The 27285-nt window shown below is 44.0% G+C and overlaps 1 protein-coding gene across 1 annotated transcript in view; it reads left to right on the top strand.

Annotated features, from left to right (window-relative positions):
* Positions 1-27285, top strand: part of PEX7 (peroxisomal biogenesis factor 7) — a 103916-nt gene that overhangs the window by 13888 nt on the left and 62743 nt on the right. Inside the window, exons 3-5 of the mRNA XM_077351797.1 lie at positions 1359-1509; positions 6653-6730; positions 9585-9693. Of these exons, the coding sequence (XP_077207912.1) occupies positions 1359-1509; positions 6653-6730; positions 9585-9693 (338 nt within the window). The remainder of the gene's footprint in view (positions 1-1358; positions 1510-6652; positions 6731-9584; positions 9694-27285) is intronic.

Below are 27285 nucleotides of genomic sequence, written 5' to 3'. Positions count from 1 at the left end.
ACCTCCAGATTAGTTTTCTGTAACTCGCTCTATGCTGGCCTTCCCTTGTCCTTGATCCAGAAACTTCAGCTAGTGCAAAACGCAGCTGCTAGGGTCCTCACTGGCACACCTTGGTGGGCCCACATCCAGCCTGTATGAGGCAGCTGCACTGGTTGCCGATTGCTGTCCAGATCAGGTTCAAGGTTCTGGTTTTGGCCTTCAAGGCCTTACGCGGGTTAGGACCCACATACCTGAGGCCTGTCGCCCTATGCCCCCCAAATGGCTTTACGCTCCTTGGGGAGAACTTTCTGGTCGTTCCTGGCCCTAGGGAAGCACGCCTGGCCTCGACCAGGGCCAGGGCCTTTTTGGTCCTGGCCCCTACCTGGTGGAATGAGCTGGGTGAGCTGCGGGCCCTGAGAGATTTACCAGCTTTCCGCAGGGCCTGCAAGATGGAACTCTTCCGCCAGGTTTTTGGTTGAGGCCGGGGTCAGCGAATGAGAGCCAACATCCCCCCCCCCTTGGGTCTAATAGGTTATATCTTCTTCACATCCTCCCTGCCGCTCTGATAGCAGGGGGTGGGAATACTGGGTTTTTTTCCCGCCATGTTGAGTTTGTTTTAAAGTCTTTTAGTGGGGACAAAGACTATTGTTACCTGCCACAAGCCTACGGGGAGTGGCGGGAAATAAATCTAATAATAATATTAATAATAATACAAATTTTAAAAGTTCTATTTCCAACCTACTACTCTCCATATAAGGCTGAATTGCAGGAGGGAGTGCAGCATAGTTTGCAACTTATCCTTATATTATCTAGGAGTGGGTATTTATTTGGTGTAAACTTGCTGAGTTTCCCTCAGTCTGAACTACTTTAAACATGTATTCTTTTCTCATTGTTCATTTGCCAATTTATTGTACTGCTATATCAGCCTATGATCTGCCTGTGGTCTGATGTACCTTGATGGCCATAAAAAGTGAATGTCTTTCTTGGTAGCTGAAAAAATTAACTTCTAGCGTTTGCAAGTTCATGAAACTTTAGAAATCAAAAATAGCTGCATGGAAAATTTCCACAACAGCTGCTGTATATTATAAACATTGAACATATTATGTGTTCTAACAGCTTCCTTCAAAAGGTCACTTATCGTACTTCTTTTATCCTACCCTTCCTCAAATGTGCTCAGACAGGTGATCTCTAAGTAGATCAGGTGGAAAGATAATGGACTGAACAAACTGTTGAACCCAGGTTTCTGCACTTCTAAGTCAAGCAGTCTTTTCATTAGCATATTCAAAAGTTTACATTGAAAATTGTTCTATCTTAATTGTGCTAAGTGAATTCTCCTGTCAGTTTCTTACAGATGATTTTTTGTTGTTTCTTTTGTTTAGTTTTGACTGGAATGATGGCCTGTTTGATGTGACATGGAGTGAGAACAATGAACATGTGCTGGTTACTTGTGGTGGGGATGGATCTTTGCAAATATGGGATACGACACAACCTGCGGGTCCACTGCAGATCTACAAAGAGCACACTCAGGAGGTAACCTCTGCTCTGTAATGGTTGTAACGCCTCCGTTTCAAGAGACATGATTACAATAGAACCAAATGCAGACCTACTGATTTAAGTAGATAAACCGATGGAAGGGGTTTGGACATTATCAACAGAATCCTCTTTCCATCTGTTTTATGAACTGTGCTTAATTTCAGACTGGTCTGTATCCTTCTTATTCCACCTTAGTCTCTGTTCATTTTCCTGCCATGCTAAAAAAAAAGCTATCCTAAAATTAAGAGTTAACATGTGGGCATTGTTATTCCTTAACAGAACTCATGGGGAACAGTTGGAAAGTTAAAAGTTGCATCCTCAGACAGTTGCAGTGTTGTGTCCAATAATGCATCCCCTTTATCTTCTTAAATGGTACCTTATCTATTTAATTATTTTTGTTGACCCATGGCTTTTATCACTGAGAAAGCTGGGGTAGATCCCACAAGTTTTCCATTTACTTTGGAGGTGGCTAATTTCATCCCATTCTGGAATGGTTACTCCAGTTTCCTGTGCTATGCTACACTATTTTTAAAAGGGTCTCCTGACCCTCAGTAGAGGATTTGGAATGGGAAGGGAGGGCTGATGGGGGAAAAGAGAAGGTTGGAGGAAAAAAACCTAACCTCCAGAATTCATTGTATTAAAACTGCCGTAGCAACAACATAAAATGTCTTCAAATTCTGTGCTCCATCCTCAGCAAAAAATATTCCTTTAGTAATATCTGGCCTGGGAAAGACTCTCAGCAGGGGTGAGCCACCTGGCTAACAGTGATATATTGCTGCTTATTGAAGCTCTAATTTATTAATTGATTTCATTGTTAATGTTTTGATGAAATGTCATGTTTTTATTTTAACTTTATGGATCATTGTGTATGTACAGTGCCCTGAGCTGGTCTCGGCAGAGTGGTCTAGAAATTAAATAATAATCTATAATTTCTAAACTGTCCTGGAAGGATTTTCAGAGAATCATAGAATTGGAAGGGACCTCCTGGGTCATCTAGTCCAACCCCCATGCACTATGCAGGACACTCACATCCCTATCGCTCATCCACTGTAACTTGCCACCCCCTTGAACCTTTACAGAATCAGCCTCTCCATCAGATGGCTATCTAGCCTCTGTTTAAAAATTTCCAAAGATGGAGAACCTTCCATCTCCCGAGGAAGCCTCTTCTACTGAGAAACCTCTCTAACTGTCAGGAACATCTTCCAGATGTTTAGTCGGAATTTCTTTTGAATTAATTTCATCCCATTGGTTCTGGTCCACTCCTCCAGGGCAAGAGAGAACAACTCTGCTCCATCCTCTATATGGCAGCCTTTTAAATACTTGAAGATGGCAGCAGTCAGTAGGTTGTGCTGCTCCTATATCATACAAACCTCTGCCTCATAAAGTGAGTTATTACTTTTGGACTCTCGTAAAAATGGCTAACTTTTTTCTTGCAGACTTTGCAGCAGTATGGCTTTCACAGAACTGTACTGAGTCATAACATTCTGCTGGCCTTCTAATATCTGAAAATATTTCTGTCAAGAATTATAGCTAATTTTGCTGCAGCTACCATCTGCTGAGGGTAGTATTGATCATATGATTTATTTACCCAGTAAAAAGAATAAAGGAACTGCTAACTGTCTGAAGTTAGGGAGAAATTTGCTGCTTTGGAAAGACTTATTTTTAAACTGCTTTCAGTGCTACTGATTTGTCTCTTCCTTTTCTGGCGACAGCTTCTATAGGTTATGAACTCTGATTTGAGCCAAGTCCACCATATAGGGCTAGCTTAAGCACTATCAAGCAATTCCCTGGATGCACCACTTCTAGCTCAGTGTTTTCCTTTCCTGTGCAGTGTCATAAGGTGCTTGGTATGCATGTTGGAGCATCAGTGCAAGGGAATGGTTTCCCTTTCCGTCCTTATTTCAGGTTGGTCCTACCTCCTTTGCTGGCCCAGCTGGGGCTCCTATACAAGTACACTAAAGAAAATCAGATGTGTCATGCAACTTGGGAGAAAAGGGGAGAGGGGTTGCTGCTGTGAGCTTTTGGATAGGCAAGATACACTCAGTATCCTTAACTCAAAGATAATGTATGCTTTTTTTTTGTTTCGTATACTTTTAATTGACCAGTTTCGTGTGGGGAGAAAAGGAGGTTGAGAAAAGGAGGTTGAGAGGGGACATGATAGCCCTCTTTAAGTATTTGAAAGGTTGTCGGAGGAGGGCAGGATGCTGTTTCTGTTAGCTGCAGAGGAGAGGACACACAGTAATGGGTTTAAACTACAAGAACAACGATATAGGCTTCATATCAGGAAATAAATTTTCACAGTCAGAGTAGTTCAGCAGTGGAATAGGCTGCCTAAGGAGGTGGTGAGCTCCCCCTCACTTGGCAGCCTTCAAGCAAAGGTTGGATACACACTTTTCTTGGATGCTTTAGGATGCTTAGGGCTGATCCTGCGTTGAGCAGGGGGTTGGACTAGATGGCCTGTATGGCCCCTTCCAACTCTATGATTCTATGATTCTATGGTAGATATCAATATGACTGTAGTTACCTTCTAAAACATTACCTGCCAACATTTACTAGAAGACTGTCTCAATTTTTAATCAATTTCTGTTTCCTATTATTTTAGTTATAATAGTCATAGGATGAGAGCTTTCTGCTTTCAGGATAACTCCTGCTCCTTCCGACAGCAATAACATACAATTTTAATATAAATATTGTATGGTTCCTCATTATCAGATAAAAGGTTAGCTTTAATCTTGATGCTGTCAGCCTTGTACTTAATGCACTTCAGTTGAAATAAAGTAGGTTTAACTGTAATAATATTTTTTTCTATGAAGTCAGATGACAAACTGGAGATATTGATGTTATAGGATTAATTTTGGATTGTTGGATGTAACCTGTTGCAATGCATGCAAGTATTAGCTTATAAGACTCCTAAAATAAAGTCCCATGACTGTCCACTCTATACACAACCTAGGGCCAAACTTATTATTATTATTTGGTCTTGTTTCCTGTTCGGTCACTGGGAAGATAATCTCTTACCTGATTCTGGCGACTGTGTAACATACAAAATGTTGTTACATGCTGTGGCAGCAAGGAAAATAAGACACAAAGTCGTTAGCACAACAGCAAATTGATTTTAATTTTATTTTTTGTATGCTGCTTGTAATGTTTTGTTGTTTTATGTGTAAACTAGTAATCAAGCCCGCTGTATGAGTAATCGTGGGAGGTCCGACGGATCGTGGGAGGTCCGTCGGGCGGCGGGGCCTCCCCCGGGTGGCGGTCATTTGGCGGGCAGGGAAGTCCCCGGCTGCCGCGCTCCACGCGACTGCCGGGGGCTCCCTCGGGCGGCGGCCTGACGCGGTGAGAGGCGCTTCACGCATCAGGCCGCCGGGCAGGGAGCAACTGCAAGCTGTGCGCAGCGCGGCTCGCAGTTGCTGGGGCTGGGAATCGGAGGGACCAATCGGCAGGCGCTGCATGCCTGCCGATTGGTCCCTCCGATTGTCCGTCCTGATCATCACGGACACATCCCGCCTTAGAACCCCTTAACTATTTATTTAGTCCGTGGCGCCCATGGCGCCACGGGTGGTTTAAAGATTATTTTAAAATGCTCTTATCTTATCAAATATATATTGTAAACTTGTTTATATCATTTTGTAAAGATCATATACAAATAAATCTTATTACAAATCTTAGCACTAGTGTCTGGCTAGCTACTTGTCTATTTTGAGACAAATACGATTTCTCTGCAGGTAACCGGGAAGGAAAACTTCACTGAGCATTATACTTGCACTCCTTTTAAATCATAAACAGCTAATACAGAGTTAAGTGGGCTAGTGAATATTTCTACAAGTTAGATGGTAACAGAGATGTCACTTCTGGGGGCGTGGCAGGATGGTGTGGCCAGCTGATATCACTTCCTCGTACCTCAAAGCCTGAAAAATATTTCACTGGTATTGCCACAATCAAAAGGTTGGAAAAGGCTGGCCTTGTTAATAGATAAAATAACAACATGGGGAGAAATTAGTATTGCCATACATTGTGAATATCCCTAACTCTCCCTTCTTTTAATAAAAGTATGCAAAAGAGGGCAACTGATCTGCAGTGATGGTATCTGAACTACAGCGCTTGAGAACCTATTTGGAATGTTTAAATCTATTTCTCACAGATGCACATTTAGTGAGATCACAAATGGCCCTTGTTTTTGTACAGTTCATTTCCTTCCCTTCTTGGTTCCTGTCTCCATGATTAGAAAGTAAGTTCTAAACTGAGAGATATGATACTTGTTTGAAGTAGAAAAAAAAAAGAATAGAGAGCCAGTTTGGTGTAGTGGTTAGGAGTGCGGACTTCTAATCTGGCATGCCGGTTCGATTCTGCAGTCCCCCACATGCAGCCAGCTGGGTGACCTTGGGCTCGCCACGGCACTGATAAAACTATTCTGACTGAGCAGTGATATCAGGGCTCTCTCAGCCTCACCCACCTCACAGGGTGTCTGTTGTGGGGAGAGGAAAGGGAAGGCGACTGTAAGCCGCTTTGAGACTCCTTCGGGTAGAGAAAAGTGGCATATAAGAACCAACTCTTCTTCTTTCACCTTTTAAATTTCACCTGGTTGTGAAAACTATGTAATACTCTCTGAATGTGTGAAATTTGTATTTGTAACCACTGAGGAAGGTTATAGAAGTTGAAGGATATCTGGTTCATAGGACATTTGCACCCACCAGGAATGCTTGCAAATTATACGGTCTGATATTCAGACCCTAATGTTTTTAATGTTATGACCACACTGTATAATAAATATAGTAATAATATATTTTATTTTTTATTTGTTGCAGCTTGACCTTTTGACAAAATAAGAACACTATTTGGAGGCATCCTTATTTAGGAACAAATTATTTGAATTTATATTTACCTGGTATATGTAGTCTTTATAACTCAGACTTTAATTCCTAGGAGTAATAGTAAATTAAGGGGAGATTTTATTTGAGATTTTGTTGAACAACAGAATTCACAAAAGCAACATATGTATATTTTAGGTTTACGTTTTTATTCCTTCAATAATAAATACGGGCATTTGTGGAAGGACAGAAAAAAGATTCTGTATATAAATAATTAAATAAGGATGGTTTATTTTATTGGAGACTAAAATTCATATAATACTTCCCAGGTTTACAGTGTTGATTGGAGCCAGACTAGAGGAGAACAGCTAATAGTATCTGGATCATGGGATCAAACCGCAAAACTGGTATGCTTTTACTTTTTGATCTTTGAATTATATGTCATAATGACTAATGTTCAAGAAATAATCTTCTGTTTACATGTGAATTTCTATTATGCGTCAACTGATGTTCTCCCTTGTTATAATTTATTGAAATTGGCTACATCAAAGAAGTTAATCCTGCAGTTATTGCCACCTAATGTGCAGTGAGCAAATTGTGTTTCTAGGAGACTTCACAGCATAGCACACGACATGGACAGAATACATGTACAAGATAAATCTTAACAAATACGTGCATGTATTATACCTACCTTACGTATACAATATATACGGTATGTACTTGTACACAACAATATCCACTAACCTGAATGGTTCAGGCTGTCCTGATCTCGTGAGAGCTGAAGGTAAGCAGGCTTAGCCCAGGCTAGTGTATGGATGGGGCATCACCAAGGAAGTCCAGAGCTATTATGCAGAGTCAGGCAATAGCAAACCACCTGTGTTTGTCATATTCCCTGAAAACCCCACAGAGCTGCCATAAGTCTCCTGCAACTTGTTGGCACTTTCCACAACAAGCAACAAAATAAATTAATGAAAAACTATACAAACTTACATACAACCGTTGTTAATGTAGCAACAGAAGATTACTATTAGTGGGAAAGTAAAAGTAAGGAAGAAGCTATACCTAGTTAAATCCTTTTAACACCTATTTCTTCTAATCTATATTAAATAGATTATAAAGCTTCCAGATTCTCTAAAAAAAGGGAAGGATTCTTAGAGATTTGCGTACATTCATAGCTTTTGTTACCTCATGTTTATAGAAGAAGAGTTGGTTTTTAAACCCCGCTGTTCACTACTAGAAGGAGTGAGGTAGGTGGGGCTGAGAGCTCTGACAGAACTGTTCTGAGAACAGCTCTAACACGACTGACTTCCCCAAGGCCACCCACCTGGCTGCATGTGGAGGAACAGGGAATCAAATCCAGCATTCCAAGTTAGAGGCTGCCACTCTTAACCACTACACCACAAGTTGTGATTTGACCTGACCCATAATCATTGCAAAGTGAACTTTTCTCTGGATTTATTTTTTATTTCCATAACTGGGTCCCTGATTAATATGCCATCTTGTTTTGTTTTTAAGTCCCAAAAGATACATCTCCTAATAGGTATGCTAGGAGGAGATAAATCCAACACATAACCTATACCATACTCTTTTATTAATAGCCAGGCTTAAAATACTTCCACAACTCAACTGACAGAAAGAATCCTAGTGATTAACTGATAATGTGGGAGGGCGGCAGGCAGTGGAATGAGATTGCAGTTTAATAACTAAGCTGCAAGTTAACACATACCACTTGAAAGGACACCAAAGGCTCCCCCATCAATAATCAGAGACAACTAGTCTGATACAGAACCTTCTGGTCATCTTTCTTTCTTTATTCATTGTTTATCTCCAGGTACCCTTTCAGTTATCTTTCAGTTTATCTCCAGTTACCCTCCAGCAAATAATTTTCTCTCGTCATTGGGATATGAGAAGAGCTGACTATTTTTGCTATTCATATTTTAGGGAGCCCAGACTGAACTGGAATCTGATGATGGTTCTCCATTTATCTGGAATTGTATAGGTGGATGACATCATCCTCTGTGACAGCTAAGGTTGTAGGATACTGTTTGGCCTTTCAGTGATAACAGGGAGCAATCCTACATGCGTTTACCCAGAAATATGTTCCATTATGTTATTCAGTGGGGCCTACTTCTGGGACTATGTCCCAAAGTCAGTCACTGTTCCTTTTCCTGTAGAAGGATTGAGTCCAGGCAGCATGGTGTCATATATTATTAATTAATTAAATCTATTACTTGCCTCTCCCCAGAGGCTCATGTAAAACATGTATTCCCATTAAAAATTCTAAGAGAAATAAAACCAGTAATGTAAAAAAAGAAAAAGGGAATGGATATAATAGTATATTTCGTACCAACATCTGTTTAAGTATTAAAGTGGCTAAGTTTGGTAGCCTGGCAATGAAGCTTCGGAAACAATGGCTGAAGCTACTATACTCCCCATACTTAGTAGGTAGTATATTTTACTGATTGTTTTATTGATTTATGTTACATTCTATGCTATATTTTATATTCTGTATGTTATGCTATGTTCTGTTATGGAGGAGGAGAGGAGGAGAATAAATTCTGATTCTGAACATTCTGTTTAAGTTAGAATATTCAGGCATGTGAATTGTATGGAATGTTTAATCAACCAGGATAGCAAGGTAGCAATATTCTCAGATGCATATTAATATAAGCAAAGCTAAACATTATATGCACATCTTCAGTAGGCTTTAGAGTCACCTTCCTACACTGAAAAGTTGTCACAATAGAGGATGACAGCTTTTTGTTTTGTATCTACTTTCAGAGCAAAGATTGCATCAGCTGTTTATATTGATTTTTTTCTTTGTTTCTTTAATGCTATTGAAGCTGTTCTGAAGCAGGCAGTTTTCTTTGTTTAAATTGTTTTCGTTTTTAAATCTACCTAGGTAGATTTACACAAAAGTCTCTTTGGCTTTCAACATGTCCTCCAAATAAATACACACAGGATTGCTACATATTTTTGAAAGTCCAAGACTGATAGTATTAAACTAAACTAAATTCCGAGTGTAGATTAGACTATATAAACAGAGAAACTGTATTCTTCCACTCTGTGCTCAGACATAGAGTATTCTGTCCATGTGTTAAAATCTACTTATAATACTTATAATAATACTAATGTTTGCTATTAGATTGCCTGTTTTTCTTAGACCTAATTTGTTTTAAACATGAGAGAATAAAGCACAATGTATTGCCTTCAGCAGATTCATTGTATAAACACCTGTTTGTTTGTTTATGTTTTATTTAGTGGGATCCTACTGTGGGACAGTCAGTATGTACTTTTAAAGGCCACGAAGGTGTCATTTACAGCACAATATGGTCCCCGCACATCCCAGGCTGCTTTGCATCTGCTTCAGGTACATATTACAGTGCCATGATACTCAAAGGGGAAACTTTGCCATTCGCTCTGATCCTTTTATAATTCTGTCCAACAGGTGGTGCTGTACATTATACAAATGTATAAGAAGAAAAGATAAATGTGTAGCTGTAATTGGAGGTTCAGGTTCTCTCTTTTTAGCTCGGTTGACTTGGTCTCTTGACATGGATCAGCAATTGTCTTGTTTCAGTGAGCTGATAGCAATTTTTCACACTGGCATTTCATCACAGTTCCCCCCCTCAAAAAAAAAAAACATTGTAACTTTGGTTATAAATTCTGGGGCATTATTTTACTTGATTCCTCTTTGTCTCTGAAAGCAGTGTGCAAGTCAACCCTTGAAATCAAAAGTTTAGGTCAATACCACTTTGCTCTGTACACTGATTTTTTTTTTTAATGTGTAGTTTTGGGAGCTGGGGTCAACAGTTCTGTTGCTCGTGCTCCTGCTTTTTTGCTTGGGTATCCTGCTGACTATTTACAAAGAAAAATTGATATAGATCTCTTGGGTGGCTAAAAATGTGTAAGTGATTTGAAAACTATAGTGCAAAAATGCACTGCAGCAAAAAATGTTTTCATGACTTGGCAGCTATTCTTAAAATGTGCTGCATCAGCATAGAAGTGTTCTAGGTGGGTTGGTGATACTGTCACAGCAGGTGCAAGTCACAAATTATATTCCTGTGCTTTTGCAGGATGGTTGTACCAATTGTTGTGCCAGCAGACACTCATTCAGCTCTACAGTGCTGGGTGGTTGATTACCAGTTGTCAGACTGGTTAGTCAAAGTGCTGTTAATTAAAATGTGCCTTGTGCTTGCATTTTTGAGTGGGTGGTGCCTGGTTCTCTCATGCAGGTCAGACCTGTGTCCTGAGCTGAACTCCTGAGCATGCAAGCTTGTTAGTGAGATCCTAGTAGCTGCAACCTTTGTCTCAGCTCTTTATGAGAATAAGTAAAATGCACAAAAGAGTGTTCTTGGCATTTGGAATCATGTGCATGTGCCCAGTGGCAGTGGCCCTCTGCTGTGTGACTGAGTAAACTCAAATAGTTAATGGGCAGCTCGCTGGCGAATGTGTCTATCACTAACTACACATTTGCATAGATGCAAGTTTGCATAGATGGTGCTGATTAGTTGATGTCACTAGTTAAAGTGTAATTTTATGCCTATAATAAAATGCAGATGGTCTACCACTAAGCCACAGTCCCTCTGCAGTAGATTCAGCACAACTTTCACATTTGTGAAAGGCTAGAAGTGAGCATGTTGCAGACTGCGTTATTCTGTTTCTTCACTAGCCTTTTCAATGCTCAGTGAGAGCAGTCAAGAATTTTGGGAATGTAAGTCCTTCTGACAAGACAGCTGATAAGTAAACATCACTTCACTAAGAAGTAAAATTCAATTGAAAAATGTGCCAGATCAAAAATTTGACAAGTGTTGTAGTGAGACAGGCTTATTGAATTAAACTTTTCATCCCTTTTGCCCCCTCAAGTCTCACTGATCAGTGAAAGATTTTATTGAAATAAGGCTTCACTCATGAAGACAGAATACTGGCAACTTCCAGCCAATTCTTTTAACAGTTTTTGTCCTCATGTGACCTTCACATTTACTGCTGTAGTTTTTCTTAAAGGAATGCTTTGAGCTTTTTGAAGCAGCTTCATGCGGTACTAAGGGTCAGAACTAGAAGCTGAGCTGTAACTGTTGTGTACTTTGAAAAAATATTGCTTCTGTAAATTTATTGGGAAAACTCTCATTTTCATCCCAAATGCAGCAGAAAGAATCATTTCAAATATTAAATGATCATTTCACTTTGTTGCCAGACATTGTTTTTTATCTGTTTGGTTAACTTTTGAGATATGCTTTCTCATTGCCTAGTGGCTATTGGAATTTTCCTTTTCCCTGGATCGTCCTTTTATGAACAAACACTATGCTGAGTCAGAATATTGGATCACATTACTAGTATGTTGTTTAGTCACTAATGCTAGTAAGTGACAAAGATCCAAAGGAGAAGAGTTAGATTTTGCACCCCTCTTTTCACAGCCCAACTGAATGTCAAAGCAGCTTACAATTGCCTTGCCTTCCTCTCCCAACAACAGGTGCCCTGTGAAATAGCTGGGGCCAGGAGAACTCTGACAGAAATGTTCTGGAAGAACAGCTCTAAGAAAAACATGACTAGCCTAAGGTTACCTAGCTGCCTGCGTGTGGAGGAGTGAGAAAATGAAACCCAGCTTTTCAGATTAATGGCTGCTTCTCTTAATCACTTCACCAAGCTGGCTCTCACTTAGTGCACATTTGAAGGTTGGAACAGGTCTATTGAGAATTATGGAGCAGAACTGTGTGTCACATTAGGCATGAAGTTCTCGTTTAAAAAAATGGTGTGCCTTATGTCAGGGCAGGATCAAGGCACACTAATCCAAAGCCTCCTAGTCCACATGCAGCTACTTGTGCAATTACTGGATCCCAGCCCATAGTTCAGAATGATTCAAAACAGTAAAATCTGTGCTAATAATGAATAAATTTGACTATGCTTTTTTTTTTTTTTTTACTTTCAAGCAAAATTTAAGAAGTATTTGTGCATATATATATATGGTGTAGGATATGAATACTGTCATAGATATAGATATAGCTATAGATATAGCTATGGATATAGATATAGATATAGATATGATTACTGTCCCAGGTTGATTATATATGGATATGATTACTGTCCCAGGTTGATTGGCTTGCCAAAGGAGATCCATTAGATTATCCTTTTAGAAAGAAATGCAAAATTCTTGAAAGTACAATAGTACATGTTTGTTTTGAGTTTGACAAATTCATACTATAAATTAGGTAGAGTTTATAAGGAGTAACTCATACTTCCACCCCTCAGTAACTCATACTCCTTTCTTTGACACCCTTCTGAAAGAAGGAAATAAAGGGGAAAGTAAGAAATGGTCAAAGGTTGGCCTTACGCAAAAGAAAATAGCCAAGTTAGTATCTTCTAGTCCATTATGAATGTATACAGTTCAATCTCTTATCAGCAGATATTCCCACATTTGCTTTGTATGCACTCCTATACGTTTCACTGTATGCTGTGTTCAGTCTGATGCTTCCAATTGTTATATGGCATAGTGTGACTCGGCTGCTCTGATGTCACATTGGGATCTTGACAGCAATCAGTGTTGCAGCATCTTTGGGTTGCATTGTCATTTTGGTGACACAGAGGCTGTGCAGCCCAAGGTTGACTCCAAAAAGTGAGGATTCTCCATTTGTCTTTCATCATCACCATGAATGCAGATGTGTTTGTACAGGGTTTTGTGCATGCTTTCCTTTGTCACTTACTATTTTTTGTGTATGTTCCTCTGCTGTGCTTTCTAAAGGCTTAAAAAAGGCATTTATGGATTTAGTAGTAGTATAATATAGTACTTACATATGATAGTTATTAGGTTCTGATTGTTCATATAATTATTTTTGCATATTGGCTTAAAATGTATGGGATCTGTTCCCATTGATAATGTCATTTTAGTGATTGCTTGCATTATATTTATATGGAACGTTTTGTTAGGTGTTTTAGGCCTCCAGATCATACAGAAAAGCAAGTTAAAATGCTCATAAATAAATTAGTTGAATGATGTCATAGATTTTGATGGAAAGCAGTTGGTCATAGCTGATAATTGCTGCTTATGGTATGTGATGCAAATGCTACAGATCAGTTATACAATAAATCAGTTTCTGCACTTCTGTGACAGTCTATTAGTGCGTATATGCACTGTCTGACAATGTGTATTTTCTCATATATCCTATAAGTTGCTCTAAAGAGACTTGGGTAAGTTGACTATTCAGATCCCTGTCTTGGTTCACCAGAGCAAAAGCAGTGCTCCCCTTTCCTGCACAGCAGAAGTATACTAACTGTACAATGTACATGGAGATTTTGCTAATGGTGATGAGAGTGCATCCCTTTGTTAATCAATAGGATTGTTCTCCTGATTAATATAATGAATATTCTTGTCTCTTTTGAACATGTTTATGTTGCTGGTCATTAGCCCATCCCACAGAAATGGTATCCACTAAATAAATTATTCAGTATGTTGGGAAAGTTCTTGTAAAGCATGATTTGGCTTTAATTTTTGGTAAAAGAGGGGTTCTCTGCTGATGCCCTAGTCTCCAGTGATTCTTGCTAGACCTTTCCTCATGCATCCTCTTCCATCAGGAGACATGACAGGAGAGGGGGAGAATCTTTTTCACAACTGTTTCTGCTTCCAAGTCCATCTCTATTGCCCCCATGGCTTTTCTGAGGCCTAGAAGGCTGAGTAATATCCTTCTTGGTTACCTACCACCCCCTATGTCTTGAGATTTCAGAAGGTAGTCTTGGTAGTTATTGATACTCGCTTGGCCAAAAGGTGGCCTTTATGCCTTTCCTTCAACCCTATTGATTAGCAGGGTCCTAAACAGGGTACAAAGGGGAGGAGCATAAATAATATTCATGGCACAATTCTGGCCCAAGCATCCTTAGTTCTTGGAACTAGTACAGATGTCAGCAGCTGTTCTATGGAAGCTATCAAGTAACCCAAAATCTCTTAAACCAAGTCTCTGTTCTCCATCCAGAGCCAGCCTGGTGCCAACTGACTGTCAGATCTTGCTTAAAAAGGTTTTTCCTGAAGGAATAGCAGCAATCGTGTTTCAGTCTAGGAGGCCTGACCAGGCATATTTATAACCACACATAGTAACCTTTAGAAAGTGGGCAAAAAGTGATACCTTGGGCTCACTGAAGCCATCTTATAGAGACACCAAGGTGGAAACTAGATTTAAAACCAAACACCTTATTGAGGCAAGTGGCAGTGTTTAATGCAGTCTTGGATTCTATGAATTAAAGAACCTATTGGTAAATAGACACGTCAAGCACCAGCTCCTCCAGTGAGGCACAGGCTTCCAACTTGGAGTCTCTTTATGGTGCTCTAGGTTGGAGGTAGTCAACCTGTGGTCCTCCAGATGTTCATGGACTACAATTCCCATGAGCCCCCTGCCAGTGTTTGCTGGCAGGGGCTCATGGGAATTGTAGTCCATGAACATCTGGAGGACCACAGGTTGACTACCCCTGCTCTAGGCCATCACAAAGCTTCCTTTAGAACCCCTGAAGTCCACAGTTTAAAAATACTTATGGAAAGTTGCCTTTGTAGAGGCAATTACCTCAGCTAAAGGGGATTCTGAAATAGCAGCCCTATCATCCAGAAAAGAACTCGAGTTTTTCAAAAGGACTCTGTGACTATGTGGACAGATCCTTCCTTTGTGCCAAAGATTATCTCTGACTTTCACATCAACCAGCTAGTGATGTCACATTCTGTCTAAAAGGAAACCCACTCAAAGAAAAAGATTTGGCATATACGGGATGTGTGTAGAGCTGTTCTAGACAGAACAGCTACTTTCAGATTGACTGATTCATCATTTGTCTCATACAGCAGTCAAAATCTGGGCAAGAAAGTATCTCAGTCATCCATTGCCTTTTGAATAAAGCAGTGTATCCACAAGATTTACAAGATACTGGGCCTGCCAAAGAATGTGCCAGTGCACTCAGCCAGACTTGTGATTACTTCAGCAAGTTTCTCTAGCAGGGCCTTGGTTGTAGAGAATTGCTAAGCTGCCACTTGGTCTACCTTCTCAACTTTTGATAAGCACTAGAGAGTAGACTCAGTGGTATCCACAGATGCATCCTCAGGAGGGAAGGGTGTTGCAAGAAGTGGCTGAACAAGAGGACACAAACTTGACCCCACACTTTCTTAGTCTTAGTTTGGGTATTGATAACCTTCTTGGATGACTTCCCCCACTGAAGGAGAATGAAAACTTGGAACTTAATTAAGGTTTCTTCTCTTCAGTGGGGTGAAGTCGTTCACTGTCCAGCACCACCTCCTCCAAAAAAATGTATATAAAGGGCAAACAGAGCTACAGTGGTTGTTTATACATTAAGAGCGTTAGGATTTTATTGCCCCTAAAAACTTTTTCATTTCTTAGGCTAGGTATTTAATCCACTTGTCACATCAAATACAATTTGTGTATAAAATATATAACATTACCCTGTTGTGTAGTTATGTGGGGTTTTATTTTGTTTGGCTTGAAAGTGTTTCTACATATAGTTATGAACTTTAGAAAGACAAAGTGTGATTAAATATTTAAGGATTTGCTGTTGTCCAAATTATACTGATGAGAAAGAAAGTAGATTACTGAACAGAAGAAATAATGGTCCTGTCTGACTGGCATTTCAATTAATTCAACTTTAAATGCATTTACCATTTGGAAAGGTGCAAAGCACTTTGCAGAGCTGTTAATATAGCATTCGATCATCTGTAGTGCTGTGGGTGCTTACCCAATTGAAACAGGAGATCATGATAGCAACCAGGAGCTGTTCAAGCTGCACAGGTCTTTTCTGTTCTGTCCTGATGTCAGTATCACTTTCTGAACCAATAACATGGGCTGGGAGATCAGGTGGAAGGGGCTGCTCTGGCTTAGGGGCCTGATAAATGTCTGGCTGACAACAAAAGGCCAATCATGTGGAAAATGTGATTAAAGAAATGACATAAATAACAAAACTGCATGATGGCTAAAAGGGTTTAGTGAGTCATTGTGTTATTTGCCCAGAAGGCCTCTTTGTCTCTACCTGGAGAACAAAATGAGCATCACAGAAAGGAGGTCTAAATGCACATTCGTGGACTGCCAGGCATAAATCAACATTGCTAAATGGTCCTTGACCATTCATTCTGCAGAGCTAAAGGAAGTGATCGGTTGGTCCAGTTCACTGTGATAGCTTCCTTTATGGAGTCAAACAAGGTTTATCACCTCTTAAATTTACTATCAAGAATCACCTAACAAATCAGCTGCTTACTTGGAAGGACTACAGTGCCTATGAGTGAAAATGGAGAGCAGCTTCTGCAGTAGGCAAAGATCTGTAAAGCTTGACATAACTGCCAGCTATTAGCTTAACTACGAGAGCTTCAGTTTTAATGCTGCATTCATTTAGATCATTAATGTGGTTATTAAATCTATTTACTAAGTTAAATGGAAGCTAGTTTGTTCCAGTTGTTTTTTCGAGCATCAGAGAAAGAAAACATGTCCCTGCATCTTAGTAGAATTTAGTCACCATGGTATTTTTCATTCATCAAAATTAAGCCTGACTATCTCTAGTGAGGCTTTTTTCTAAAACATTTCCCTGCTGCTATTGTGGGCCTTTCTCTCTTGAATTTACACCCAAGAGTATCAGCACAGAGAAAAGCAATTGCGAGCTAGTTTGCTCTTGAATAAATTAAATCCATTCCCCACATTTGGTGCTAACATTGTATGGTTAAGAGTTTGACAGCAATGTTAATGACTACAATGCATTGTGGGAAAGAATTTTAACCACATGAGGAATCTGGAGCTGCAGATAATCTTAGGCATTGGCAGTCTCACAATAAACCTAATAACTTTAAATTGTTATGCAAAATGTCACCAGGGCCTTTCCTAAACTTTCCTGGAAGCCGTTCTAAATGTGCTTGGCTATACATCAGTCCTTAGGAAGTATGGAATACCCCTGTTTCTTTAGAAATGCCATGCCTTTTAAAATAACTTGAAATGGTGGGAAGACCAATTTTAAGCATTAGCAATAAAAGATGTATAGAAAATAAGACTGGTTTTTGCTTTTATGAGTAGCCTCCCAAGACCAAAAGGAAATAGATATTCCAGTATATTCAGTGGCCTGGTTCTAAATTTCACAGTGCCAATAAACCTGATGCTTTGGTTTGGGCATACCAATTGGTCTACCAGCTCTTTGCAGCATTAGTCTTGTGTTGCAGGCTGATGCACCAGTATGTTCATTGAGGATTGGCTGTTAAGACTGTACAGGTTTCCAAAAAAATACAAGCACGCAGTGTCCTTGAATATTAGCATGACTGAAAAATAACATAGATGTCTAGATTTTCCTTGATAAGAAGCACTGGCAGTTGCCTCGACTATGTTAAATTTAGAACAAGGAGCTTTTATTGAATTTCATAACAGGCTACAAAAATATGAAATAAGCCTTTATTGGACAAATTTCATCCTATATAGAATTGTCTCAGGGCAACTGCCACTATGTTTCCTGGTGCCTGCTTGTTTCTTCTCCATAGCCAGTCTTGGCTTTCTTCCAATTCACTAGAGCTTGAGTTAGCACAGAGGATCCCAGAAGTTTTTGTTTTTTTTTTTGTCTGCAGCATCATCTATTTGGACACAGCTTTCTACATCATAGGAGGATGCTTGACTTGGTGCCTTCCAGCACGCACATAGCAATTTGGAACCTGGAGCAAGGGGTGGGGCTTGGTGATTCAGAGTGGGGACCTGAACTCTGTAGCCACCCCAGAGAACCCACCTGCTCCTAACCCAGTTTAAGGTGGCTTTGTATGTTGATGCTGATATTCCTGGGTTTGTGTCAGTTGCATCACTGATATGTAACAAATCATAGTTTGTTTGACCTCATTTCAAATCCACTTTCAATCTCAGTTGGAAAACTGGACTGTAAATTAAGTAAATAAACAGTGGCTAGAAGCAAGTTTGAAAACTACAATTTAAAGTGGTTTGATGTGGTGCTATGTCTAAACTGTCGAATTATTGTTTGTGAAGCCTCCCCATCAGTGGAAACCTCCTAATAATAATAAAAAATGACTCTAGAAACCACTTGGGGAACTTCATTGGCTGCTCTCCAAAGTACTTCCTTCTCCCTGCTTCAGATTAGCTAAGGCTTGTCTCCAGTCGCATAGATTTCCAGTATAAAGAAAATGACTGCCTGAAAACCCAGTCAATGATCTGTCACAGCTTATGTGCTTCTTTCTCTCCCCCCCCCCATTTACCATTATTTATTTTCATACAAATTACGTAATACATATCAATTGTACCATATTACACCATCATTTCCATGAAACCAAAAACAAAGTAAAGCAGTAGTAATAATTAAACTTGGGTTATAAACTACTGCAGTCTTTATCCAGCAGCTGTTCCATAACATGACAGGACATCTAAATGTTTTCCATGATGTCGCCTATAACAGCATTACAGAATGGTAAAGCTGAGCAGAACCTAAATGTTTGTTTATTTGTACTTTTGATTTGATAGTGTGTTCCTTTTATAGTTTTAACACAAAACAGACTTTTCTTAGAGGTGGCAAAATTGTTAGCAAGTATAAAGGCTCTATGAGATCTGCAAACTATGTAGTATGATACTTAGTCCATAAACAGACATATAGCTATACGATACATACAATATTCTCAAACTCTATAATTGTTCAAAAATGTGTATAGGCGTACATGTTTATTCTAAAAAAATAACAAATGCCCACTATGACATGAATTTGTCATCATACACAATCTCACTACCCAAGATACTTGTATAATATGATAATTTGGTAAAATGAGTGATCTTCCAAATTCTGTAAAGCCATTCACATATGGTAGGGACGTCCATACACTTCCAGTAGCTGGCAATACACATTCTACAGATAAGAGAAAAACGAAATGAGCAGGCCAAAATGATAAGTCTCACAGCTACTCTTATGTGGTGTATAAATCATATAATTTCTGGGCAATCAGAACAAGCTCCTTATTTTCCCCATTTTCAAATACTTCTTCAATGATTGCCACTGCAGAGTCTGTAATCCATTTAACAGTAAATTAAGAAGTATCTCCTGGTTTTAAGCTCTCGATCTTGGCAGTTTTACTCCTACGTGCCCCGTATTTCTAGCAGAAATTATAAAATTTGTCACCAGATGTCGGGGACCCGCTTGCTAACTGAAAAAACAGGGTGCCCCTTTGAAGAAAACGTCACGCCAGGCCTGGTGAACGATACAACAGGAACAAGCTTTATTTCAGCAACGTGGAGTCCGCTGGTATGGAGTAAGAGCTTCCACCGAACTCCAGGTGGAAGCTCCCTTTTATACAAAACCCACCTCCTTAGGCTGTATTGCCCCACCCAGTACTTGCGGAGGGAACATGCTGATACAATCATGACTCATGCACATATGCGAGGTTTTCCGGGGTTCCTGATGGCCCATTTTCCTGGAACAAAGGGCCATCTCCGGGCCCTTGTCAAAAGGTGGAGGGGGACATTGAGGTTCTTTAGCGGCCATTGCCACCTCAACGATCGGGTGGGGCGCCCAGCTGCCGGCTTGCCTATGATCACCATGCCCTACCTCCGTGATCGCGGGCGCCTCTGATGGCGGGGTTCGGTCCGGTTCCCAAGCCACCAAGGACCGAACCACGACATTCTGCCCCCCCAAAGGTCCATTCTCCAACCCCCCGGGACGGCCAGGATACCGCTTGTGGAAACGTTCAGTGAGTCGGGGCGCAAGGACGTCCGCTGCCCAGACCCATTCCCGGTCCCCCAAAGCGAAGTCCTTCCATTCCACGAGGTACTGCAACTTCCCCCTGTGGAGTCTAGAGTCCAGGATATCCGCCACCTCGTGGTGCTCCCCCCCCGGCAGGACCTCGGGCGCTGGCGGGGAAAACACGGGGTGCCAAACGTCACCGTCCGGAGTTTTTTTTAGAAGGCTCACGTGAAAGACGGGATGGATGTGCCGGAGGTTCTTGGGGAGCTTGAGCTTGACCGAAACTTCGTTGATCGGGGCCAAGACCTCGAAAGGCCCCAAAAACCGAGGGCCTAGCTTCTTGCTGGGCAAATTCAACCGTAGGTTCCGGGTGGAAAGGTAAACTCGATCCCCCGGTCGGATCTCCTCAGCTGGTCGTCTCTTCCGGTCGGCGTCCTCTTTCTGCGCTGCCTTGACTTTGTGGAGCTGCTCCTGCAGCGACTTCCAGCAGCTCCCGGCACGCTTCCCCCACTCGCGAAGGTCGGCCGATTCCCGGGCGGGGACCTCTCCAAGCTCCGGGAAGTGTCTCAGGTCTGTCCCGTAGACGACGGCAAAAGGCGACATCTCCGTGCTGCTGTGGTCTGCGTTGTTGTACGCGAACTCGGCCAGGGGGAGCAGGGGCACCCAGGTGTCTTGATGATAGGAACCGAAACACCGCAAGTACTGCTCCAGTACTTGATTAACCCGCTCGGTCTGCCCGTCCGTCTGGGGGTGGTAAGCGGAGCTCAGCCCTTGCTCGATGTCTAACAGGCGCAGGAAAGCTTGCCAAAACCGGGACACGAATTGTGAGCCCCGATCGGAAATCACCTTGTCCGGCAGCCCGTGCAGTCGGAACACGTGATCCAGGAACATCCGAGCCAACTGTGAAGCACTGGGGACACTGGCGCAAGGAATGAAATGGGCCTGTTTGGAAAATAGATCTACCACCACCCAGATCACCGTTTTCCCCTTGCTGGGAGGCAAGTCTGTTATAAAATCCATGGAGATCACTGACCACGGCCGGGTCGGGACCTCGAGCGGGTGCAGCAGACCTTTCGGCTTGCCAACCCCCGGCTTGCAGGTCAGGCAGACAGGACAACCACTGACGTAAGCTTTTGTGTCCCGCCGCAGACTGGGCCACCAAAACCGCCGCCGGGCCAACTTCCAGGATTTTACGAAACCGAAGTGCCCGGCGGTCTTAGCATCGTGGCAGAGGCTGAGGGCTTCCCGTCGTAGCCCTTCCGGGACGTAGACAGCCTCCCCCCTCCGCCAGAGACCGGAGTCCAAAATCAAAGAGTCCCGGAGCTCAGCCAGCTCCTCGTCTGTCCCGTAGGCTGCCACTAGGCGGTCTCGGAGCGGGGCGGTCGCCGGGTCGGGCTCCCATTCCTCCCTGGCCCGACGCCTAGTGACGACCCCCCGTCCCAGCTGCTCCTCACCAAACACGGACCTGGTGCAGGGAGCGTACCCCTCCCCATAATGCGGCAGACGGGAGAGGGCGTCCGCGAGGAAATTCTCTTTGCCGGGGATGTGACCAAGCTTGAAATTGTACCGCGAAAAGAACTCCGCCCACCTCATCTGCTTGGCGTTCAGGGATCGCGGTTGCCGGAGCGCCTCCAGATTCTTGTGATCTGTCCAGACCTCGAACGGCTCCTCTGTTTCCTCCAGCCAATGCCGCCATTCGGTGAGGGCGAACTTAATCGCAAACGCCTCCTTCTCCCAGGTAGACCAGTTCCGCTCCGTTTCGGCGAATTTTCGTGAGAGGTAGGCCGCCGGCCTCAGCTGTCCCGCCTTGTCTCGCTGCAGGAGAACCGCCCCGGCTGCTGCGTCGCTGGCGTCGACTTGTACCACCATCGGCTGGGTTGGGTCGACGTGCAGTAGCGTGGGCTCAGACGCGAAAGCTTGCTTGAGGGCCAGGAACGCTGCCTCCGATTTCTCATTCCAGCCGAGCGCTGCGCTGGGCCGCGTGGCGCGAGGACCTCTCCCCTTGGTACCTAGCAAGTCCGTGAGGGGAGCCACTACGGAGGAGTATCTGGGGATGAAGCCTCTAAAAAAGTTAGCAAACCCCAGGAAGCTTTGTAGCTGTTTCCGGGTGCGGGGCCTTTCCCAGGCCAGCACCGCCTGCACCTTCTCGGGGTCCATAGCTATGCCCTGGGCTGAGATGCGGTAGCCCAAATAGTCCAGGGAGGGACGGTGGAATTCGCACTTAGCCAGCTTCACGTATAGGTGGTTTGCCAGCAGGCGCTTTAACACCTCCCTCACCAGGGTCACGTGCTCTTGGGGATCTTGGCTGTAGATCAGGACGTCATCCAAATAAACAACCACCCCCTGAAACAGAAGGTCCTGCAACACCTCATTAATTAGACTCATGAAAACCCCAGGTGCCCCGCTTAAACCGAACGGCATCACTTTAAATTCGAATTGTCCCAATTGACAGTTAAACGCTGTTTTCCACTCATCCCCCTCCCGGATGCGTACCCGGTAGTACGCCTCCCTTAGGTCCAGCTTAGTGAACAGAGTCCCTTTGCCCAGCCGGGCCAGCAAATCCGGGATCAGCGGGAGGGGGTAAGCGTTCCCCGCTGCGATGGCGTTGAGGCCCCGGTAGTCCTGGCACAGCCGTCGGGACCCATCCTTTTTCCGGACGAACAAGACTGGAGCTCCCATGGGACTGGAAGCGGGCCGGATGAAACCTCGGGCCAGATTTTTACCCAAAAACTCCCGGAGGTCCTTGAGCTCACCCTCACTCATCTTGTAGATGCGCCCTTTGGGTAGTACCGCCCCCTCTGGGATGTTGATAGCGCAGTCCGTGCGGCGGTGTGGGGGTAGCTCGTCCGCTTCCCGCTCGCTGAAAACGGCTGCGAGGTCTCGGTACTCTGGCGGGACCTCGGGCTCTGGTATCTCCTGCTGCGCCGCCGCCGCTCCCCTGGGACGCGCCGCCGTCCTCTTGTGGCTGGAATTCTCGTGGGGGACCCGATGCCGTGCACCCACCGTCAAGTCGAACTTCAGGGTCCCCGCCCGCCAGTCCACCACGGGGTTGTGTTCCTTCAGCCAATCCAGGCCCAACACCGCCCGATATCCCGCTACGGGGACCTGGATCAGCCACCGCAGCTCTTGGTGGTCCCCTATGTGGATGGCGATAGGACCCACCTCCTCCCCGAAAGGTCCCCCCTGAATCGGGCTGCCGTCCATCTGGACGAAAACCAGGGGAACCTTCCGAATGCGCTTCGGTAGCCCCAAAGCCCGGGCTATCTGGGGGTGGACCATGCTGTGGTCGCATCCAGAGTCCAAAAGAGCCTCCCCCACCCAACTTAGTCCGTTCTCCGGGTTCCGGAGCTCTAAAATTACCACGTTCGGAGGTCGCGCCTCATGCTGTAGGGGTTTTCCCTCGCACCGCGGGACCTGCTGCCCGGCGCCGTCTACAGCAGGTCCTGGCCGTTTCCCGTCGCCTGGGCGCTTCCCGGTTCGTTGCGGAGGTCCTCCGCCCGGCGTGCCTGCTGGGGGCGTGTCGCACCTCCCCCCTGGGAGAGCCCGCGGTCCTCCCCCCCTTGCCGTTGGCACGCTGCTGCGAAATGTCCTGACCCCCCGCATTTCAGGCACAGACCTTCCCGGCGTCTCCTTTCCCGCTCGGGGTTCGGGGGTCGTTTGGGGCGAGAGTTGTCGGGGCCCGGTCTCGGCGCCTCGGCTGACCCGCCTTTGGCCTCCCGGGGGGGTGCGGCGGCCCAACCCAGGCTGGCTTCCAGCTTGGCGACCACAAAACACCACCCCTCCAGTGTAGACAGATCTTCTTCCGTCCCCTTGATCACGGCCCATTCCCTGAGCTTCGGGTTAAGGCCCTCCCGGAAGTACTCGATTTGGGTCTCCTCGTTCCAGGAGAACACCTTGCCTGCTTCCCTCCGGAAAATGTCTATATAGTCCATAACCCCCCTAGTACCCTGTCGAAGTCCCTTGATCCGACTCTTTGCCTTGTCCTCAGCCTGGGGGTCCTGGAATCGTCGGCGGAGCGCGACCACGAAGTCCTGCAGGTCCCGAGTTGCCGGGTCGCCGCGCTCGGCCAACCCTAGGTACCACTGACCCGCCTTGCCCTGGAGACACGAGGCCACCCCCCAGACCAAGTCCTCGGAGTCCTCATACCGGTCTCCATACCTCCGGGCATGCGTCAGCGCGTGGAGGAGGAACTGCGGGAGGTCGTCCGGCGTCCCGTCGAAACGCGCCTTAAGCTCTGGGGGGGGAACGTTTGGGAGAGTAGTCCGACCCCCTCCGGATCCGGGATTCTCGGCGTCCGCCGTCTCGTCCTGCTCCGCTCCACCGGCTACCAACTTGCCCAACGACGCCGTGCCGCTCCCTGCCTTGCACGTCGCTCCTGCGTTGGTCCGGCTCTCGCCGCCCCGTCGGCTCACCCGCTCCCCCGAGATCCTCTGCTGTCTCGCCTCTCCGCTGGCCGTCTCGCCTACTCGGGACTGAAAACTGCTCCGGGTCGGGGTCCGGGGCCCGCTCACCAGTGCCGGGCTCGTCCTCGTCGCTGGAGACGTCCTCACTCGACGCGATCCCCTCCGCCGTTGTATTACCAGTCCCTCCGGGCCCGGCCCGAGCTTGCTCACGGGCTTCAGCTGCCTGCAAGCGCCTGGCCAAGTCCGCCATGGCCCGCCGCAGGTCCTCTAGGGATTCCTCAGGTCCTACCGGGCGAAGCGCCTGCCTCAGCTGGGTGTCCCAGGTTGGGGCCAACCCCCCAGACCTCGGCGCGCTCCCCGCCGTGCTTGGGAACCCCATGGCCCGGCGCCTTCCCTTGGCCGCCGCTGCCGAGGGTCTCGGGGTCCCGGACAGCTGCTCCTGGCCCCCCGATTTTCGGAGGAAATCTCCCGGGGACATTAAACTCATGTTCCCGGGGTTCGTGGGGGTCGAGACCGCCCCGTTGCTTGAAAACGCCATCTCTGGATCCGTCCCGATAAGCGCTCGGATGCGATGCCGACCCTGGAGTTCGGTGGGAAGCTCTTACGATGTCGGGGACCCGCTTGCTAACTGAAAAAACAGGGTGCCCCTTTGAAGAAAACGTCACGCCAGGCCTGGTGAACGATACAACAGGAACAAGCTTTATTTCAGCAACGTGGAGTCCGCTGGTATGGAGTAAGAGCTTCCACCGAACTCCAGGTGGAAGCTCCCTTTTATACAAAACCCACCTCCTTAGGCTGTATTGCCCCACCCAGTACTTGCGGAGGGAACATGCTGATACAATCATGACTCATGCACATATGCGAGGTTTTCCGGGGTTCCTGATGGCCCATTTTCCTGGAACAAAGGGCCATCTCCGGGCCCTTGTCAAAAGGTGGAGGGGGACATTGAGGTTCTTTAGCGGCCATTGCCACCTCAACGATCGGGTGGGGCGCCCAGCTGCCGGCTTGCCTATGATCACCATGCCCTACCTCCGTGATCGCGGGCGCCTCTGATGGCGGGGTTCGGTCCGGTTCCCAAGCCACCAAGGACCGAACCACGACACCAATTTAAAATCTGTATCTTCAATCACCTCTTTAAAGTGCCTTAACTGAATACCTTTAGGGTCACGAGAAATTTCATAAGCAATAATCTCATGAGTGATTTCCAGTACCGAGAACCAAAACCTCAATATTCTAGGACATTCTCAAAAGATGTGGAATTGGAGAATGTCAGCTCCAATAAATATCTATGGGCATAATAAATTCAGGCTATTTTATATGGGGTTAGGTGTCAATAATACATAACCTTATAAAAGTTCTCTTTAATCTAACAGTTTGATAATAATGATATAAGACACTTCTATTAACAATAGCAAGTGTATCATGGTTATGATTACAAACAATAAAGGACGTCTTCACTTTGTGACAAAACCCCATTTTCACTTTGTTCCACTCTGTCAAATGCTTTTTTAGTCACAAGGAATATAAAAGCTGTCTGTTCTTTATGCTATTTTAATATGATTTATAACATTAGATAATCTTTCTGATTATCTTGCATTCTGATACATAAAATGACTATTAATGAATCTTGTCTGGTCTGGGATTACAATTTTATGAATGATTTTATTAAGTCATTTTGCAGTTATAGCTCATCAGCTTTTGGTTTAAAACTACGATTGGTCAATAAAATCATCTGGATTTTTTCCTGGTTTCAAAATAACTACAGCCTTGGCTTCTTCCTATGAAGGGGGGATCTTCTGAAGTCTATTAACCATTCAAAAATGAATAAATTGAGTTTTCACTTGATTTACAAATATTTTGTAAAATTCTGGAATAAACCCACTGGCCTGGAGTATTATTCATCTTTAATTCTTGTTCTCAAAAAGGCAACTCTAATTACTCATTTCATCTATAGATATTGTGAATATGCTTGCTTTCTGACAAAAAAATCTTTGATGTCTAGTTCAATTTGTATATAGATCCTCATAATAAACCTTAAATTGACACACAATATCTTCCGACCTGATAAATTGTTGATTATTTACTACTGTTATTGTTGTTATTCTTCTTTTGCTAATTTTTCAATCATTTAGCAAAAGATTTTGAAGGCTTGTTCCCTAATTCAAACTACCATTTCTTTTTATGCCCCATTGTTCTTTCTAACTTTGCAGACCTTTGCATTTCTAACTACAAATTAAGATATAACAGCCTCTTGTATATTGATCCAAAAGAGGTCTTTTATTTTCCACCTTGAAATCGCCAATCTGCCTTATTAACTGATTCTATATTCTCTTTATAGATCTCTGACCTTTTAAAAAACCAGGACCCTCATATATAATCTTTGAAGGTGTCCCAGACAATAGGCCAACTAACTGGGGAGGGAATACTGAATTTTAAAAAAATCTTGAATATCTTTATCACATCAACTTGAATCTCTTCACAATTCAGTAACCCTGTTCTTATACTAAAGCCACACCATTGGATATTTTTGGCAATGAAATGTGTTTTGCCACCAAAATCTGTCATCTCAGGCTAAATGTCCTTCAAATACAAGCAGCAAAAATCTTTATAATGTTCCCCCTTCTGGCCTCCTGGGCTAATGTGCACAGTACTGGGCTCTCAGTACCGAGAGTAGTTGGAGGATGGTCCCGTTATCCATTTATTTTTACTACTACTACTAGTGGTTTGTTGCATGGAGAGTAGTTTTATGGTTATACTGCCATTTTATCTGTTGTTGGGGGATTGTTTTAGTTATTCTGAATTGTGTCGTGTAGTTTTTATATTGTATATTGTTTTATGACACTGTTGTGAACCACTGTGAGCCAGCTTGCTGGGAACAGTGGTAT

Source organism: Paroedura picta, chromosome 1 (genome assembly GCF_049243985.1).
Source record: "Paroedura picta isolate Pp20150507F chromosome 1, Ppicta_v3.0, whole genome shotgun sequence".
NCBI lineage: Eukaryota > Metazoa > Chordata > Lepidosauria > Squamata > Gekkonidae > Paroedura > Paroedura picta.
The sequence above is the reverse complement of the archived record's forward strand: the minus strand, read 5'-3'. Positions and strand labels throughout refer to the sequence as shown.